At 45.8% G+C, this 19,206-nt stretch overlaps 1 protein-coding gene across 1 annotated transcript in view; it reads right to left on the bottom strand.

Moving 5' to 3' along the window:
* The window catches only part of NPHP4 (nephrocystin 4), a 1,007,060-nt gene that overhangs the window by 363,635 nt on the left and 624,219 nt on the right, over window positions 1–19,206 (bottom strand). The window contains exon 18 of the mRNA XM_086921734.1: window positions 73–253. Coding sequence (XP_086777860.1) covers window positions 73–253 — 181 coding nt within the window. The remainder of the gene's footprint in view (window positions 1–72; window positions 254–19,206) is intronic.

The raw sequence follows: 19,206 nt of genomic DNA, 5'->3' as shown, positions 1-19,206 counted from the left end.
TTAGGGAATATTTTATATATATTTAGCAGCAATCTACCAGAAAAATACAGTATTAAAAGTATTATCTCTTACCAACATTTCCCAAGCGCAGATGAAGCCGGCCTTTCACAATAGTGCTGACTCCAATTGGTTTAACAGTGCCATGTCTAGCAACGTCACCACTCATAAGCATGGTATCCTGCTCGTATTCTGTGGTAATGACCTCGAGTTCATGAGACACCTGAACTGCTGTACGACCCTGCCGCAGCAAATGCTATTGAACAAGAATAAGAATACTTTTGAAGCAGTCAGTGTAACGGTTATGATAAACAAGTTCTGTCACTGTAAATTAATGACACTTTAATCAAGATTGAGAAGGAGAGAGGAAGTAAGAATGTTAAGCGTAGGACCACTTGGAACATCCCTCTGCTCATAACACCTATATGTGTTCACAGAAGGGTATTACACGTGCATCTCATTCAGCCAAAAAAGCTGTAACAAATTGGCCCAGTTTTATGAATGTGGCTGCCTCCCAATGCAATAAATACATTTATAAATAAAGAATGCATCCATATATGCACACATGGGTGGTACATCTTTCTCTGTGCAAGCAGCCAAACTGTGGAATTCTTTGCGCCAAAGCATACTCAAGAGTTGACTCTTTCCTACATTGCTACTATACTCAAAACACAAATGTACAGCTTATGTCTGTGTATGTAAACATGTATATTTTGAATATATGCATATAGATATCAGCATTTATTTGCACAAATATATACTGCTTATAGTTTAAAAATATAAATCTATTCTTAAAGGTCTGCTTTACAATGTACATATTTACTTATGGATAAAATATATATACATACATATATATATATATATATATATATATATATATATACCAATCGAAGGTTCCCATAATTGAAGGTACCACACACGGTGTGTCTGCATTCTTTTATTTACAGGGCAGCATTTCAACAGCTTCGCGTACACAGTTAGATTCAGTCTGCCATTAAGTTCCCCAACTCGTTGTGGGCGTCCTCTTGCCCTTAATAATAGGAATGGCTCTAGAGGACCTGCCGTTCGGGCAATACCTCTGGATCAAAAGAAATTGCCATTTTAAAGATGAGTACATGTTTCATGCGAACAACCTCATGGAGAATCTACTAGCCAGAGGCTACCCGAAAAAACTGCTCAAAAGAACAATGAAGAGAGCCTGGTAGGTTCCCAGAGATACTCTCCTGGAAAAAAGAGAAAAACCATCACTCAAAAGAGTGGTATGTGCCTCAATATTTTGCGCAAATTCAAATCAGTTGAAGAAAACCATACTACAAAATTGGCATTTAGTTGAAAACTTTGACAAATCTCTCAAAGAAAAAACGTTGTTCGCCTTCAAAAAAGATCAAAGTGTGGCTAACCACTTAGTACGAGCAGGGGGGACAAAAATATTTACTACAAGGGGTGGTGAGGGACAGAGTCTCTGAATTAAGCAGAAAGCTCTCACCCAGTCAAGAGATCAGGGCTAGATCCAACACCGTTTTTTAGCTCACTGCACCATCCCAGTTTCAGAACCTGGCTGTATGCAAATTAGTCTGTTCCTGTCCCAGTGCATGATGGGAACAGGGCAAACCAAACTACAAAAGCCAATTCTTACACTGGGAAGGAAACAAGCTCCCGGGGACCGGTTTCTGGCATTACAGCCGTCTTCGGCCCGGTTTGCTTGAATCCTGATGGTGCAATGAGCAAGGGTCTCACATCTGAGAATACCCTTCCACGCTTAGGGTGGACAAAAATATTTACTACAGGGGTGGTGAGGGACAGAGTCTCTGAATTAAGCAGAAAGCTCTCACCCAGTCAAGAGATCAGGGCTAGATCCAACACCGTTTTTTAGCTCACTGCACCATCCCAGTTTCAGAACCTGGCTGTATGCAAATTAGTCTGTTCCTGTCCCAGTGCATGATGGGAACAGGGCAAACCAAACTACAAAAGCCAATTCTTACCCTGGGAAGGAAACAAGCTCCCGGGGACCGGTTTCTGGCATTACAGCCGTCTTCGGCCCGGTTTGCTTGAATCCTGATGGTGCAATGAGCAAGGGTCTCACATCTGAGAATACCCTTCCACGCTTAGGGTGGACAAAAATATTTACTACAAGGGGTGGTGAGGGACAGAGTCTCTGAATTAAGCAGAAAGCTCTCACCCAGTCAAGAGATCAGGGCTAGATCCAACACCGTTTTTTAGCTCACTGCACCATCCCAGTTTCAGAACCTGGCTGTATGCAAATTAGTCTGTTCCTGTCCCAGTGCATGATGGGAACAGGGCAAACCAAACTACAAAAGCCAATTCTTACACTGGGAAGGAAACAAGCTCCCGGGGACCGGTTTCTGGCATTACAGCCGTCTTCGGCCCGGTTTGCTTGAATCCTGATGGTGCAATGAGCAAGGGTCTCACATCTGAGAATACCCTTCCACGCTTAGGGTGGACAAAAATATTTATTACAAGGGGTGGTGAGGGACAGAGTCTCTGAATTAAGCAGAAAGCTCTCACCCAGTCAAGAGATCAGGGCTAGATCCAACACCGTTTTTTAGCTCACTGCACCATCCCAGATTCAGAACCTTGCTGTATGCAAATTAGTCTGTTCCTGTCCCAGTGCATGATGGGAACAGGGCAAACCAAACTACAAAAGCCAATTCTTACACTGGGAAGGAAACAAGCTCCCGGGGACCGGTTTCTGGCATTACAGCCGTCTTCGGCCCGGTTTGCTTGAATCCTGATGGTGCAATGAGCAAGGGTCTCACATCTGAGAATACCCTTCCACGCTTAGGGTGGACAAAAATATTTACTACAAGGGGTGGTGAGGGACAGAGTCTCTGAATTAAGCAGAAAGCTCTCACCCAGTCAAGAGATCAGGGCTAGATCCAACACCGTTTTTTAGCTCACTGCACCATCCCAGTTTCAGAACCTGGCTGTATGCAAATTAGTCTGTTCCTGTCCCAGTGCATGATGGGAACAGGGCAAACCAAACTACAAAAGCCAATTCTTACACTGGGAAGGAAACAAGCTCCCGGGGACCGGTTTCTGGCATTACTGCCGTCTTCGGCCCGGTTTGCTTGAATCCTGATGGTGCAATGAGCAAGGGTCTCACATCTGAGAATACCCTTCCACGCTTAGGGTGGACAAAAATATTTACTACAAGGGGTGGTGAGGGACAGAGTCTCTGAATTAAGCAGAAAGCTCTCACCCAGTCAAGAGATCAGGGATAGATCCAACACTGTTTTTTAGCTCACTGCACCATCCCAGTTTCAGAACCTGGCTGTATGCAAATTAGTCTGTTCCTGTCCCAGTGCATGATGGGAACAGGGCAAACCAAACTACAAAAGCCAATTCTTACACTGGGAAGGAAACAAGCTCCCGGGGACCGGTTTCTGGCATTACAGCCGTCTGCGGCCCGGTTTGCTTGAATCCTGATGGTGCAATGAGCAAGGGTCTCACATCTGAGAATACCCTTCCACGCTTAGGGTGGACAAAAATATTTACTACAAGGGGTGGTGAGGGACAGAGTCTCTGAATTAAGCAGAAAGCTCTCACCCAGTCAAGAGATCAGGGCTAGATCCAACACCGTTTTTTAGCTCACTGCACCATCCCAGTTTCAGAACCTGGCTGTATGCAAATTAGTCTGTTCCTGTCCCAGTGCATGATGGGAACAGGGCAAACCAAACTACAAAAGCCAATTCTTACACTGGGAAGGAAACAAGCTCCCGGGGACCGGTTTCTGGCATTACAGCCGTCTTCGGCCCGGTTTGCTTGAATCCTGATGGTGCAATGAGCAAGGGTCTCACATCTGAGAATACCCTTCCACGCTTAGGGTGGACAAAAATATTTATTACAAGGGGTGGTGAGGGACAGAGTCTCTGAATTAAGCAGAAAGCTCTCACCCAGTCAAGAGATCAGGGCTAGATCCAACACCGTTTTTTAGCTCACTGCACCATCCCAGATTCAGAACCTTGCTGTATGCAAATTAGTCTGTTCCTGTCCCAGTGCATGATGGGAACAGGGCAAACCAAACTACAAAAGCCAATTCTTACACTGGGAAGGAAACAAGCTCCCGGGGACCGGTTTCTGGCATTACAGCCGTCTTCGGCCCGGTTTGCTTGAATCCTGATGGTGCAATGAGCAAGGGTCTCACATCTGAGAATACCCTTCCACGCTTAGGGTGGACAAAAATATTTACTACAAGGGGTGGTGAGGGACAGAGTCTCTGAATTAAGCAGAAAGCTCTCACCCAGTCAAGAGATCAGGGCTAGATCCAACACCGTTTTTTAGCTCACTGCACCATCCCAGTTTCAGAACCTGGCTGTATGCAAATTAGTCTGTTCCTGTCCCAGTGCATGATGGGAACAGGGCAAACCAAACTACAAAAGCCAATTCTTACACTGGGAAGGAAACAAGCTCCCGGGGACCGGTTTCTGGCATTACAGCCGTCTTCGGCCCGGTTTGCTTGAATCCTGATGGTGCAATGAGCAAGGGTCTCACATCTGAGAATACCCTTCCACGCTTAGGGTGGACAAAAATATTTACTACAAGGGGTGGTGAGGGACAGAGTCTCTGAATTAAGCAGAAAGCTCTCACCCAGTCAAGAGATCAGGGCTAGATCCAACACCGTTTTTTAGCTCACTGCACCATCCCAGTTTCAGAACCTGGCTGTATGCAAATTAGTCTGTTCCTGTCCCAGTGCATGATGGGAACAGGGCAAACCAAACTACAAAAGCCAATTCTTACACTGGGAAGGAAACAAGCTCCCGGGGACCGGTTTCTGGCATTACAGCCGTCTTCGGCCCGGTTTGCTTGAATCCTGATGGTGCAATGAGCAAGGGTCTCACATCTGAGAATACCCTTCCACGCTTAGGGTGGACAAAAATATTTACTACAAGGGGTGGTGAGGGACAGAGTCTCTGAATTAAGCAGAAAGCTCTCACCCAGTCAAGAGATCAGGGCTAGATCCAACACCGTTTTTTAGCTCACTGCACCATCCCAGTTTCAGAACCTGGCTGTATGCAAATTAGTCTGTTCCTGTCCCAGTGCATGATGGGAACAGGGCAAACCAAACTACAAAAGCCAATTCTTACACTGGGAAGGAAACAAGCTCCCGGGGACCGGTTTCTGGCATTACAGCCGTCTTCGGCCCGGTTTGCTTGAATCCTGATGGTGCAATGAGCAAGGGTCTCACATCTGAGAATACCCTTCCACGCTTAGGGTGGACAAAAATATTTACTACAAGGGGTGGTGAGGGACAGAGTCTCTGAATTAAGCAGAAAGCTCTCACCCAGTCAAGAGATCAGGGCTAGATCCAACACCGTTTTTTAGCTCACTGCACCATCCCAGTTTCAGAACCTGGCTGTATGCAAATTAGTCTGTTCCTGTCCCAGTGCATGATGGGAACAGGGCAAACCAAACTACAAAAGCCAATTCTTACACTGGGAAGGAAACAAGCTCCCGGGGACCGGTTTCTGGCATTACAGCCGTCTTCGGCCCGGTTTGCTTGAATCCTGATGGTGCAATGAGCAAGGGTCTCACATCTGAGAATACCCTTCCACGCTTAGGGTGGACAAAAATATTTACTACAAGGGGTGGTGAGGGACAGAGTCTCTGAATTAAGCAGAAAGCTCTCACCCAGTCAAGAGATCAGGGCTAGATCCAACACCGTTTTTTAGCTCACTGCACCATCCCAGTTTCAGAACCTGGCTGTATGCAAATTAGTCTGTTCCTGTCCCAGTGCATGATGGGAACAGGGCAAACCAAACTACAAAAGCCAATTCTTACACTGGGAAGGAAACAAGCTCCCGGGGACCGGTTTCTGGCATTACAGCCGTCTTCGGCCCGGTTTGCTTGAATCCTGATGGTGCAATGAGCAAGGGTCTCACATCTGAGAATACCCTTCCACGCTTAGGGTGGACAAAAATATTTACTACAAGGGGTGGTGAGGGACAGAGTCTCTGAATTAAGCAGAAAGCTCTCACCCAGTCAAGAGATCAGGGCTAGATCCAACACCGTTTTTTAGCTCACTGCACCATCCCAGTTTCAGAACCTGGCTGTATGCAAATTAGTCTGTTCCTGTCCCAGTGCATGATGGGAACAGGGCAAACCAAACTACAAAAGCCAATTCTTACACTGGGAAGGAAACAAGCTCCCGGGGACCGGTTTCTGGCATTACAGCCGTCTTCGGCCCGGTTTGCTTGAATCCTGATGGTGCAATGAGCAAGGGTCTCACATCTGAGAATACCCTTCCACGCTTAGGGTGGACAAAAATATTTACTACAAGGGGTGGTGAGGGACAGAGTCTCTGAATTAAGCAGAAAGCTCTCACCCAGTCAAGAGATCAGGGCTAGATCCAACACCGTTTTTTAGCTCACTGCACCATCCCAGTTTCAGAACCTGGCTGTATGCAAATTAGTCTGTTCCTGTCCCAGTGCATGATGGGAACAGGGCAAACCAAACTACAAAAGCCAATTCTTACACTGGGAAGGAAACAAGCTCCCGGGGACCGGTTTCTGGCATTACAGCCGTCTTCGGCCCGGTTTGCTTGAATCCTGATGGTGCAATGAGCAAGGGTCTCACATCTGAGAATACCCTTCCACGCTTAGGGTGGACAAAAATATTTACTACAAGGGGTGGTGAGGGACAGAGTCTCTGAATTAAGCAGAAAGCTCTCACCCAGTCAAGAGATCAGGGCTAGATCCAACACCGTTTTTTAGCTCACTGCACCATCCCAGTTTCAGAACCTGGCTGTATGCAAATTAGTCTGTTCCTGTCCCAGTGCGTGATGGGAACAGGGCAAACCAAACTACAAAAGCCAATTCTTACACTGGGAAGGAAACAAGCTCCCGGGGACCGGTTTCTGGCATCTGTTCATCACCACCCCCTTTTTGTAAATCACTTAGTACGAGCAGCAATAACGAAAAAACATCCAACAGTGTGCTCACTTTTGGGGTTGCCACCTATACAAGGGCACCATAAGTGTAGTTCATGCGTTTGCTGCGCGAGCACAGAAGAAGGGACACTCTTCCAGCACAGACAGGTGTCTTGGAAACATGAAAAATTTTCCAATTGCAGATCACGATGTTATCTATGGCATAAAATGCCCATGTGATCAACTGTATATTGGGAAGACTAACCAAGAGGTTAGATGCCGAATCAGCCAGCATAAATCGCGAATCAAAAACAATGTGACTACTGCACCATTGGTGAATCATTGGCAAACTTACAATCACACTTTGAATGACTTAAAATGGTCTGTAATCGCGAAAATTGAGAAGGACCCTCGAGGTGGAGACATCGAAGAAAAACTATAGCGGAATGAAGCTACGCTAATTGTCAAATTCAATACAGCCATTGATGGGTTAAATGAAATGTCAGAAATATATCGGCTATAGACACACCCACTGATGCTCTCGAGAATAGGAATATGACCTTTGTGAGTGCAAGTCCCACCTCCCAGGCCGAGGCCTTGGCCCACGCAGGGTCGCTGTGCTAGCGACACCCTGATCCCAAAACCAACAGCCTTTTAATTAGATAACACACATGCTCATAAAACGTTTTCGACGTTTTCCCCATTTTCAAAGGAGCCATTTTGAATTCACTGTCAGGGACGATACTCCTCAGAAACCCACTTTGATTCCATTATCAGTGACGGTCATTCGCTGTCTAACTACAATTCCCAGAACTGCTTGAACCAGGAAGGAAGAGAACGTAAAACTGCATCATGGGAACGACGACGCCAGTCTTCCGAAAAGAGACACGGAGACAGTTGGCGTGAAAACACGAATTGCCACAATTATCGAGCAACGCAGGTTATTCCTCCCACAAAGGCGAATTGGAGTTGTACATTGAACACAACTTGCGGACTGGATCCTAACAACAGTGCCCTTGCTTTTGACAGGCGAGAAACTCCGCCCGCCATCCTTCATCAAACAGGTTGGATCTTTGGAACGCGCCTTAATGCAAGTAAGAAGCCGTCCCTCCCCTCAATTATTGCAGACTGTCTATACACAAGCGTGACTTCATGCCCCCACTGACATATAACGTTCTATCACACAGAAGTTCACTTCTTTTGAGCCATAGGCTGCCTGAAAACGACGTATGTGAGTACTTTTGGTTTTGTTTGGAGAAGTTTTTTAGATGCACTTGTAAATAGAAGTGACCATAGACACTAAGCAAAGTTTGTTTTTGTGTCTGTTTTCAGCGCCCCAACTCAAAGAAATCGAGCACCTTCGAGGTAGGATTAGGTTCCCTCCTTGATCTAGAAGTGACACAGGGTTGGTCTTCTACAAGATTGACTTATGCCTGTTTTTCCATTGTACAGCTACGTGGTCCTGATGAGATTTCCCTTAAACAAAGGGTTATCGAAACACGTAGACCTTCCTCATACAGCATTAGGACTGTTGTGTTTAAACAGAAAAGTGCTTAAAATTGAAAAGTTTTTCCTATGCTGGTTTTTGTGTAATTAGAACTGTAAATAATAATTTTGTACCAACTGATGTAAAGTTTATGTATGTATTGTTTAGATTGTATGATTGAGTGAGTGAGAGTTTTGAATGCAAGAATTGTTGTTGTGAGTAAATATGGAGTGAAGTAAGCAATGTTTTCAATTATGTGAATTTGTTCCAATTTATGTTCTGAAAAAATTTTGTGATTAAAAATAAGTGATTTATTCTGGACTAAAAGATCTTCCAGAGATTTACTGTTCAGTTCAGTAGGTCGAGTGGACATCCCAAGACCCTTGTAGAAATTAGGTGGCAATATTGGTGCTCGTTTTCGTTTTTTGGTCTGGAGGAATTGGGGCATGAAATTACTCGCACTTGTTCTGCGTTCAAGTCCGGCCCACAGGGCATATCCACTCAGCGTATTCTGGTTTCCACAGTCTTTCACCGGATGATGTATTCAATTATGTCATTTGAGATGTCATCAGTGATGTCACTGACCATGTCATGGTTGATGTGATATGTGAGGTCATAAGCAGTGCATTCCAGGTGTGCAAGTTATAGTTAGCTCAGCTAACTATAACTGCTGAATTTCTATGGTTTTGTACAAGGGAAATGTCAGCCTAACTATAACGTCTCTTTAACCTTTGGTTTATTTCAGTGAATTCCTAAGGTGTTTAAAATTCTATTTGCTAACTATAACATCCCTGTAACCTTTGTTTTTCAGTGAATTGCTAAGTTTTTTTTAACTAGCAGCTGCGTTAGCACAGTGGTGGAGAAAGGAGCTAGGCCTCCTACAAGTTCTCAGGAATCCCACTTTGTACGACTTACAGGAGGTACCAGGAGGGCTTCTTAGCCCCCAAGGTCACTCTGGAGTAAAGTGGACTTTATGCTCAAACCATTAGTATAGCCAGAATGGATGGCAGAGCACACTCCTACATCGCAGCAAAGACCTGGAACGAAATCTCACGCAGCATCAGACGTTCCTCCACTCTGCATGCCTTCTAGACCTGGCTCTTTGGGTAAGACACAGCTGTATGATCTACCCCCGTCCCCCAAAGCCTTGAGACCCTCTCGGGTGAGTAGCACGCTTCATTAATCCCTGATTGATTGATGGTTTGCTGAGAGGTTTTCGGCAGCCACTCCCTCTTTCTCCTCCACTCTGTAAACACGCCTCTTGGTGCACTACTATTTGGAGGATAAAGTCCCCAGGGCTCTTGAGTGTCCTTGGGGGCTAACTAGCCCTCCTATTACCTCCAGTAAGGCCCACACAGCTGGATTGCTGAAAGGTGGTCAGAGGCCACACCCCCTTTCTCCACCACTCTGCAAACATGCCCCTGGATGCACTGCTGCTTGGGGGAAGAAGTTCACTTTTATCCTGAGGCCCTCAGGAGACAAGGGGATGTCATCCCCCACCAGCAGTGTGCCAAGAGGTGTGTTTGCAGACTGGTGGAGAAAGTGATGGCATGGCCTCTGATCACCTCTCAGCAATCCTGTTGTGTGGGGCTTACTGGAGGTAATAGGATGTCTTCTTGGTCCCTAAGGACCCTCAGCAGCCAAGGGGACTCCATCCCCAACCAGGAGTGCGCCAGGAGGTGCAGTTGTAGAGTAGTGGAAAAAGGGGTGAGGTCTCCTGCGAGTTGTGACTTTTTTTCAAATATATTCTTTAGGAAGGGGTGTCCCCCTTCCCTGGACCATTTTGGGCTCCGGGGATCCCATCCCGGGGACCTGATCCTTTTTTACATGTTTTCATTTAAAAAAGGACGGAGGCCGCATGGCCACCCTTGGCCGATTTTGGCCCCAGAGATGAGGCCCTGGGGACACGACCATTTGTAATTATAAAAAAATATACTAATTAGGAGGGGTCACATGGCAAATCACAAGCCTCAGGCTGCCAATAGACACGCGTGTCCAGTGCGATTAGAAGTCATTGTGCCCTGGAAGGCAAGCATTGGGCTGCCATAAACCTTTAACCCTTAGAAAAGGGCTTCTTAATTACTGGCTCTGAGCCTTTTTTACCTGTTGTCTTTGCCTAAGCTTATTAGCTTTACCCTCTGCTACCATGGAAGATGAATATGCAGAGGAAGAATCTCTACAGGTCCTGCCCCTGGATGATGAATTTTGCGAAGCGGTAGACACTTCCATTCATCAGGCAGTAGCATGAGGTCCTTTGAGCGCCGCATTATGGAGGGTGCCTACGTCTGCCAGATTTTCCAGTCCCTCCCAACATTTATGAATCCCATGAGGCGCACCCGCTTAGCGTAAGGTACACTTGGAAATAGACCTGGGGAGACTTTGAACACCTGAAGAAGGCTTTCTTGTCCCAGACAGATGCAGGGGTGCATAACACCCTATTAGACGTGGAAGATGTATCTCCCCCACAGAGCCTTGACGCAGAGAAAGACGAGTCCCTGGGTGACTCAAATGATGAGGCCGGCCCATCCAGGCCGTGGCATCCCACCCTAGTACCAACCCTTGAGGGTCTAGCGACCGACCCAGAAGATCCTTCTGACATGTTGGTCCCTGAAGACCTGTTACACCCCCCGCTCAGCAGTGTGGGTCTCTACCAATTACGTCTCTACGTTTTTGGCAGGATGCCTACGTAAACCCCTGGAAAAGGAGGTTAGAACATGTCTACGGGTGGAATGTTGTTGCCCAACCCTCCCGGGTAAAGTGGGGGTAACTCTGGAAATAGATCCTAGAATGTATTAGGGACCCAAAAAAGGGCATCGACAGTTACTGGAAATGTTGCCAGGATAAATTTTTAGATATATCTGCCCTCTTACAAAGAGTCTGGAACTGGCGGAAGAGGCCAAGGTGTCTGGCACTCCCCTTTCCCCAGAGCGTATCTCTATTTGGGCGCAGCACGCTGTCGTTTTTCTTGACAATGCTAATTGTGCTATCTCAACCGAGAGCCATCACTCACGTCTTCTGGAGGTAGACCCCAAATTGGGGGACCTGGCTTCCTCCAAGGCTTGCGCGGCAGCTTAGGGTGGGCTCTTCAGGGACCAGTTCATCAAAGAGCTGAGCAAATTCTTAGCCACATTTACCTCCGTGGCAGTTTGGGCTGGACTGTTCCCATGAGGCATAGGGTCAGACTGATTTACATATGGCTATGTCTGTACTTTGGTGGCGGAGTGAGCTACAGAATGATGATGGATTAAACCCAGATCAGTTGACTGGGGGTGAGTGCTTGCAATATTCAACTCTCCGTCCATCATCCCCTTTGGTTTTGCTTACCTCCGTGAATAAGGCACAGGTCTCAATCAAGAAGATTTTTCAACTTCAAATTTTAGTTGGGGCCGGACGTGGCAGAGGGCCTATTTTAAACAAACAAAGGAATCCATAATTGGTCGGGGACCTTGGGTATAAACTGTTTTAAGGAACACTGCACCCTAACAAGAGAGTTATAAGGTCAAAACATGTACAAATATAGATACAATGATATCTACTTTTTGTCCTATTGTACTTGATCATTTAATGTGCATGGTAAAAGGAAAACATGCAAGTGGGAACAAAATTATACCAAAGAATTCAGGCAAACAAAGGAGTGCCTACACTGGAAAATAAATAGCGCAACCTAGCAAGTATTGATAAAATTTAACAATCGTGCCATGATGCGAGAAGTCAACTTGACACTAGTGTTCCTTAAAACAGAGGGTGCTCGGCCGGCCGTTTCTTCACCCAGGCTCTCAAAGAGGATCCAGAAAGTTCCAGGACACACCGAAAGAGGAAGAGTTCTTCCAGATACGAAGGGGCAATCAAACCCACAGTGGTAGAGATGCCTTCAGAGGACAGTTCCATGCCACAAGAGGTGAGACTTTCTTCCTTCCTGTTTCCGATAGTGGGTGGCAGGTTGGCACATTTCGTACACAATTGGGAAAAATTACTTCCAATGCATGGTTCCTTCAGACCATCAAGGGTTTTCATATAGAGTTCTACGAGTCTCTGACCTAGGTACGCAGACCTTGTCTGTTGGTTTTTGCAGAAGAGCAAGTCGCCTTGAAAGAACAAGAGTGAGGGGACTTGCTGTAAAAAGGCACAATTGTCCACTCCTGCCTCCATCCCAGAGGTTTCCTCAGCAATAGTTTTGTTGTGGACAAGCCGGATAGTGGCCAATGTCCAGTAATAAATCTCTGGGAATTCAACCAGTGGGTGGTTTACCGCCACTTCAAAATGGAGAGAATCGATCTCCTGCGGATCTTCTCCAGACCTACAACTGGATGTTTAGTCTGGACTTAAAATAAGCATACCCGGCAGTACCCATTTTTGCCCAGCATCGCCGTACAAGTGGAAAGACCAAGTGTCGAGTTCATCACCCTTCCTTTTGGTCTGTCCTGGGCTCCCTGGTGTTTCACCAAGGCCCTCAAACCGGTGGTGGAGAACTTACGAGCGAGGGATTTCTGACTCATGATTTAGCTTGACGACCTCAAGACTGTCTAACAGTTACAGGTGGTGGTCGTTCAACTGCTGGGTTTAGGTTTCGTGATCAATGGCAAGAATTCCGTCCTGGTACCGTCCAAGCAGACGACCTTCCTCAGATTCGTCATAGAGTCAATAGAGTAGACGTTAAGGCTTTATTCTCAGAAAGTCATACAAATTTGCAAGGAGCTGAAACAGATGCTGGCGAACTCAACTACTTTGTTACGACAGGTGGCTACGATGGTAGACCTTCTATCATCATCAATACAAGCGATGTTCCCGGCCCAGTCCATTACAGTGCCTTGCAGCCCCTCAAAGCGTTCCACCTTAGGCGGGGGTTACAATAAGTGGATCAGATACCCCTAACGGATGAGGTAAGAGTAGAGATGAGATGGTGGCTTGACCACATGGAGACAGGGAACAGGCGAGCCACCTTAGGCTCAGACCCAGATATCGTGATAGAATCCGATGCCAGTAAGTCCTGCTGAGGGTCTTGATGTGGAGACTCCTTCACCAGAGGAAAATGGCCCACAGACGAGTGTCCCCTTCATATCAACTGCCCAGAACTGTTGGCAGGGTCCTTTGCCATTCAGTGTTGGATGAAGGACAAGATTTCTTGCAGCATCCTCCTAAAGATGGACAATGTTTCGGCAGTACGCTATATAAACCACCTCGGCGGGGGACCAAATTCAAGGTCTTGGTGGATCTTGCAAGGACTTTTGTACCTTCTGCATTTTCCAATATATTTGAGTGACAGCAGAGTGCCTGCCAGGAGCCTCCAATGTGGTAGCGGATGGGTGCTCCAGAATGTGGTTGTACATTAAGCTGTGGCAGCTGCACCCCTGCTTTGTAGAGGTTAAACTTTTTCTGGGGACCCTTCTCAGCAGACCTTTTTGCGTCATAGCTTGATCACCAACTTCCCAAGATTTCAGTAGGAAGCAGGACCCTCCAGATCTGGCGACGGGCGCATTGCTAAAGGACTGGCCCCAGGAGGCCGGGTATGCTTTCCCACCGTTTCCAATGATAATGAGAATCACAGCGCATGTCCGCAGACAGAAGGCAAAGGTAGTGGTGTATACTTCTTATTGGGGTTCGCAAGTGTGGTTTCCAGTTCTACTGGAACTTTCTTGGGATTCTCCAATTCTTCTACGACTCAATCCGACTCTCCTGCAGCATTCCCAAGGCAACCCTCACCCTCTGGTCTTGCAATGTAAATGCCTCCATGATAGCATGGCACATTTCAGGCATCGTTGGAGAGTCCCAGGCCCAATGAGCGAAGCTAAAGGACTACTGGCAGAAGCATGGGCTGACAGTACAAGCAAACGTTATCGATCAGCATGGGCCAGATGGGTTAGTTGGTGTGTACGAAACAACCGTGATCCCAATGGGTGCGGGGTGATCACCATCATGATTTTTTTGGCCTCTTTGGCGTTGGTATATAAGAAGATCAACTCCTATAGATTTTCGATTTCAGCAGGGCATATCCCAGTTCAAGGTGCTCCTGTGGGCAAACATCAGCTGCTTTGCAAATGAATGTGGGGAGAGCCACTTAACGCTTCTCCCAGAACCCAGATATTCAACTTTGTGGGATGTTAACAAGGTCCTTCACTTATTCTGCTCTTGGCCAGCCAATAAATATTAGTCCCGAAAGCAGTTTTTGGCGAAATAAGCCATGTTACTGTGTTTATTGTCATGTCGGAGAGAATCAGACATATGAGCTTTGGATATTTCAGGACGGGTATTTACCCCACAAGGGGTAACTTTCCATACTGTTGCAGGACAAAGTCCAATTCGAAGGTAGTGTCCTATCCTGCCTTTGGCAAGTCTCCAAAGTTTTGTGTGGCCCGTGTCTTAAAGAATACAAGAGTGTGACGGAGGAGCTTCACCCTATGGGGGAACGTCATTAGTTGATCTCTCTCAGGAAGCCTTTCAAAGTGACTATTCCGCCCTCCATAGCCTGATGGATTAGGTGGGTCTTGAAAGAAGCAGCTGTCGATGTCTCACAATTTGGTGCCCATTCTGTTAGAGGTGCGATGGCCTCTAAAGCTTTCACCCTTGGCCATCATCTGGAAGACATTATAAACGCAGAACACTAGTCTTCTGACTCTACGTTCAAAGTTCTATTTTAAATCAGTTGCTAATATGGCATCATTGGTGGTGGACAAGCTATGAACTAGCATAATCCTCGCCTACAGTCATGACATAGTATGAAAGATTAACTAGTAATCAGGAAGGAAAGTTTCATTTCTTTTAACACCTTGCGTGCGGCTCCGATTTCCCTCCCATGCTGGACATTCCAGAACAGAGTGTGGTCGTGACGGAACCATTCCTTCATCAGCACAGCTCAACCGTGACCCGTGACTGATGACGGAATGGTACCGTCACCAGCATCGAAGGGGTTAAAGACACAGAGACGAGGATTATTCCTGTCCCAAGGTTCCAGAGATCCTTGTCCCAACCCTGGGAAGCTGATTATTAAGGACTGTCTCTTCTCAATTGAGTTGTACGGGATAAGTATCTCTTATTTTCTCTTTTAATGTTGTCATCACACTTATGCTTTTCCCTTGTTTAGATTCTGGCCCAGTTTCTCTTCCTAGGATAGTTCAGTGGTTGGTGTTTGCGTTATTTGATATGCCTGTACATCTGGTTTTCATTGGATTGACCCAGTTCAGATTCATTTGTTCTCCCGCTGGCTTCTCTTAGGTTCTGAAAATTCAAAGGCAGGGTAATGGAAATCCGAGGCTTATTTGGCCGCAGTCAAGAGGAAGTCTTCCAAGGGAAACTTTATGGATATCCTGGACTGCCTATTGGTGGACTATATGTTGACCTTTACTGTGTGCATTATGGGAAAGATAGTTTTTTATCTTATTTGTTGAAGCTGCTGGAAATTAATAAAAGAAAGTTTGGAGCATAATCCTCCCCTCCTTGTCTTTAATAGAATTGAAACTTTCCTTCATATTTACTAGAAACATTTTCATTGTTCAACCTGATCTTGTCATTGGAAACTGGGACTGTCACCTTCAATGTTCAGGATCTGCACTGACGGTGGAGAAGCAACAGCTGCCACTGGTGCTTCAGAACCAGTCTCTACTTCAACACGTAGATCTGATGAATGATGAGTAAAAAGTGAGAACAGTCTCTGGTAACAGACTTCCCAGGGTGCTTGGCAGTCACCGTGTGTCCCTTGGTAGCCACCACTGGAAAAGGTTTTAACATCAAATGTAGTATCAGATTTACCTTTTCGGAGCTAGCAGGCTAGCACTCGAGTTCCTCTCTTTAAGACTATTTTGTTTACATGTTGTCATCTGTCAGCATACACTTTCATCTTTTATAAATCAAGTCCTTCTCACAAGATGCGTTCTCATCTTTCTCTTTATGACGGGTCCACTTCGGTATCTTGGTTGTCATTACTCTCCTGAACATCAATGTTGCAGGACTTTCACCTGTAGTCGATTGAAGTGTTGAACGATAAACTCTCAGGGTAGATTTTAACACAGATTTTAGTATGCACTTCTAAAGAGTAGCACACCACACTGCCTTCTTTAGTGTGCTCATAAAGAACTCAACAAGTCCTGAGGCCACAGAGGTGTGCTCTTCTGATGCTTTATATTCGGATGATCTGAGAAACCTTTGAACTATCGACTGTTAAAACGCGGGCCATTGTCAGATTTCAATCTGGCTGTAACACCTCATGTTGCAAAGATGCCATCTAGTCTCTCAATTATTAGGTCTTAAGTGGTAGAAGTGGTGGTGGAAATCGTGAGTATTCATCCATAATCATCATCAGGTGATATCCATTGCCTAGTGGACCGAAAACGTCAATGGCTACTCTCTCCCAGCTATGCTTCCTGAGTTCCGACATATTTAAGGTGTGTTGAGTAACTTTTGTAGAAAGGCAACTGCATATATGGCACGCCTTTAACTCTTTTTCAACCCGCTCATCGAGATATGGAAACCACACTTAGTCTCTCAGTACTCATTCAGTGCCAACGATTCCACGTTGTCCTTTGAGGGCCACTTCAATCATTTTCTGTTGCAGACTCTCTAAAATCAGGACTCTTGATCCTCACAGTACAACTCCTTCCTGAGTTATGTACAGCTGATCTTTGAAATTTTTGTATTTTTGATATTCACCATCACTGGTGAGAGGCAGAGGGTGTTGATTCCATGACTGAAGGTGTGAATTCACTTTCAACATTAGCATGTCACTATCATGGCTCATGGGAGTGATAATCTGGGTTAACGAAAGAGCAGCTGGTGTGTTTGATTTTACAATGAAATTGATAGAGGCTTCAGCCGTCTTGGATGGAGTACCATGACCTTGTATAGTCACTCTGGAAAAGTAGTCAGTAGGGTTCTGATCCTTCCCTGGATGATGCACAATGTTATAATTGCACTCTTGTAATCATAGTCTCCATTGTCCAATGTGAGGAGGCATCTTTGGATTGCCAAATATAATTAGTAAAATTTGATGATCAGTTAACACCGTAAAATGCTATCCGTACAGGAATATATGGAAATGTTCACAATCCCATACCTCAGCGAAACTTTCTCTTTCAGGTTGTGAATAAGCACATTCTGTGTGGGACAAACTCCTGCTGGCATATGTCACAATATGCATTGGGGTATTTGGGTGTCCACCCAAATGCTTGCCCGTCAGACTGGGCAAGCGTCAACAACAACCTCAATATGTAGCTTTGGATTAAAATAAGGCAATTCTGTAGCATTCTCAACAGCTTTTTTGACTTTCTTAAACTTTTCTCACATTGTTGTGACCAATGAAATGACGCAGTCTTTTTCAGCAACCCTCTCAAGGGAGCACTTACAGTGGCAAAATCTCACATTTTCACAGGAACAGTAGCTGGCCAGGCCAAAAAATGAACGCACCATTGAAAGATCTTGTGGGGGATTAGCATTTGACAGCGCATGTACTCTAGCAGGATCGGGTGTCATACCCCCATGAGAAAAGATATGACAAAAGAATTTTAGATTTGTCTTGCGGAACTTACCCACTATTTGGTATCTAATACCCTATAGACACCTCACAATCTGGGTTTAGAGCCTTTCATAGCACTGAAACAGCACTGATGGGGGGTTCTAGATACTATAAGGCTAAGCCCTTGATGAGGGCTGTCCAGCTATGCTGGTGTTGCTTGATATCTCGGCTGCCTTCTCACACTCGATTATGATTCAAAGACTCGCTGAGATCGGTGGCTGTGGCAAAGCCCTCGGATGGTTTGAGAGCTTCTTTAGCAATAGCACCAAGGTTATCATTCTAGGCTCCTTTAAATACTGGGTCATGTCACTAGGCAGAGGATTCCCCCAGGGTTCATCATTAAGCGTGGTACTCATTAACTTCAATGTGGCACCTCTAGCTCAATTAATCAGATCCAGTGGATTTGATGTCATCTCATTTACTGATGACACTCAACTGATCACCTCCATTGGCCCAAACCCTGACTTCACTAAACTGAAGTACAGAGAGGAAAATTGCTTCTTGGATGTCTCACAATTGCCTACAGCACAATGGCGATAAATCAGAAATAGCGATGTTCGGCAAGGCACATGACCTCTGGACTAGCAATTGGTGGACACTTGAATTGGGCACACCCCCTCAACTGAAATAGGCAGTCAAGATCCTGGGCATTCTAATTGACGATAGCCTCACAATGAGAGAGCAAGTGAAATCTACATGTGGCGCCTGCTTTGGGATAATGCAAATGTTAAGAAGAGTATTTCAATGGCTGGTTTTCCATATAAGAAGGATTCTCACGCAGGCACTAGTGGTCAGCCGCTTGGATTATGGCAATGCGCTCATGGCAGCGGTCAATGGCTGTCTCTTGTCCAGACTACAGGTAGTCCAGACCACTGTAGCCAGGCTTGTCCTTAAAGGCCCAGCCGCACGCCTTCAGTATCCACGCTTAAATCACTGCACTGGCTTGCCACTAGAAAGAGAGTTATTTTAAAGCTTTTGTGCCTAGTACACAGAGCTCTGTCAAGTAAAGGACCAATGTATTTTCAAAACAAACTGTCAATCTATCGTCCGACCAGAAATCTGAGATCTAAGGATCAACTCTTGCTCTGTCCATGTCGTATTCGTACAGTTAGACATGGCAGTAGATGCTTTTCTTACCTGGGCCCTCTCCATTGGAACAGGCTTCCACTTCACATTCGCATCTGCTCTGATTTTGCATCCTTCAAGAAGCTACTTAAAACCTGGCTTTTCTGACCAAGAAGCTTCTAAAGATCTGACCTTTTGACCTTATTTCCTTTTCCCTTTATCAGCTCGGGACTGTGCTTCAGTGCAGAGATAACCCTGCAGGGGTGATTC

The sequence above is a fragment of the Lissotriton vulgaris genome, chromosome 5 (assembly GCF_964263255.1).
Source record: "Lissotriton vulgaris chromosome 5, aLisVul1.2, whole genome shotgun sequence".
NCBI classification, from domain to species: Eukaryota; Metazoa; Chordata; class Amphibia; order Caudata; family Salamandridae; genus Lissotriton; species Lissotriton vulgaris.
Note: the sequence above shows the minus strand (reverse complement) of the source record. Positions and strands in the feature narration are given on the sequence as shown.